Raw genomic sequence first — 1,659 nt, forward strand, 5'->3', positions numbered from 1 at the left:
CTTAGCGATATTTCATCTGCCGTTACGTTCTGAGTTCAAATTCCGCCGAGGTCGACTTTGCCTTTCATCCTTTCATGTTCGATAAATCAAGTACCAGTTATGCACTGGGGTCGATGTAATCGACTTAATACCTTTGTCTGTCTTTGTTTGTTCCCTCTATGTTTAGCCCCTTGTTGGCAATAAAGAAATAAGAAACGTTAGCACACAAGGCAAAATGCTTAGCGGAATTTCGTCTGTCTTTACGTTCTGAGTTCAAATTCCGCCGAGGACGACCTTGCGTTTCAGCCTTTTGGGATCGATAAAATCACTACCAGTTGAGTATTGGGGTCCATGTAGTCGACTTACTCACTCCCTCACCCCCGAAACTGCTGGTCTTGTGCCAAGATTTGAAACCAATATGTTGGCTGTACCTCTACCTCCACCCACCCCCCATCATAATTTGTTACATATGTTCACTTAATCTTACAAGATACTTTATTCTAAGAAATTGAAGAGAAAGTAATATTTTGATATTACATGAAAGTAATTGAAAAGAAATGCAAGTAATACAACTATTATAAAATAAATTCTTAATTTTTATTTAATTTTCAGATTGGATCATGGGTCGACTCTTTGAACCTAAACATATTGGACTATCGAGGATCTGAATACGCGGATATCGCGATTATACCACTGTCACGTTGTCCTGTCGGAAGTACCTGCAACTGCCTGAATGCTAAAGCAGAGAAAGTGCAACAGTCAACACCTCAGTCTGATTTATTAACTTCGGGTGAAGACAAAATATACATTGACCCAGAAACGGGTGCTTTCGTCAATCTTCGGAGCCTCCCGTCTATAGGCGAACGATTCTCCAGCGTCTGGGGTACCATTGCAACGACATTGGCCGCTCTTGGAGCTTTTTTCTCGTTCTGTTTGTTCTGCTATTTCATACTTTTCTACCCGTTCCGAGGAGGCACAACCATTCTGGGTTTCACGTTGATTATTGCTATTACTGGACTCTATTTAATGGTTATTCCGTTCGTCGCTCACGCCACTCCAGAAGTTTGCAGTATCCGAAGGGTGTTCCTAGGGTTCTTCTACGCTTTGGCCTACGCGGTGCTGGTGGTGAAACTCCTAGACGCCTACCGAAACATCGACAAGGAAGAACTGAAATACAAAAACCTAGCACAACCTTGCGGCTTGCTGTTGATTACTCTCTTCATCGTGGCCATCCAGTTGATGATAGCCATCCAGTGGTTAATTCTACAGCCGCCAGAGGTCGTTAACGTGCCCGTGGCCGGCATGCTGTATCCTCGGTGCGCCCCGCACGACTTCTCCGACGAATCGCTGGTCATCTCATTCGTTTTCATCATGTTCCTTCTACTCGTTAACGTTCTGATTGGTTCGGCTACGTGGAACAACCCGAACAACTGCTACGAATCGCAATGGATTCTGGGAATGGTTCTTCTCAGCATCCCCGTCTGGATAATTTGGTGCTTGATCTCCACTCTCAGCAGCTACAACGTACGAGACATCGCAGTGGCCGGTGGCATTTTGGTCAATGCCACCATATTGCTGGTTGTTGGACCACTTAACCGACTGAAACTCATGAAGAAGAACAACAACATGCAACCTTCTGAAAAAGACGATTATTATCTTTACGACAGCGGTGAGTAGAGT

The 1,659-nt window shown here is 44.4% G+C and overlaps 1 protein-coding gene across 1 annotated transcript in view; it reads left to right on the forward strand.

Annotated features, from left to right (window-relative positions):
* LOC106868777 (uncharacterized) overlaps positions 1–1,659 on the forward strand; it is a 29,528-nt gene that overhangs the window by 22,221 nt on the left and 5,648 nt on the right. Inside the window, exon 13 of the mRNA XM_052976811.1 lies at positions 592–1,648. Coding sequence (XP_052832771.1) covers positions 592–1,648 — 1,057 coding nt within the window. The remainder of the gene's footprint in view (positions 1–591; positions 1,649–1,659) is intronic.

This window comes from Octopus bimaculoides, chromosome 25, assembly GCF_001194135.2.
Source record: "Octopus bimaculoides isolate UCB-OBI-ISO-001 chromosome 25, ASM119413v2, whole genome shotgun sequence".
Taxonomy (NCBI): domain Eukaryota; kingdom Metazoa; phylum Mollusca; class Cephalopoda; order Octopoda; family Octopodidae; genus Octopus; species Octopus bimaculoides.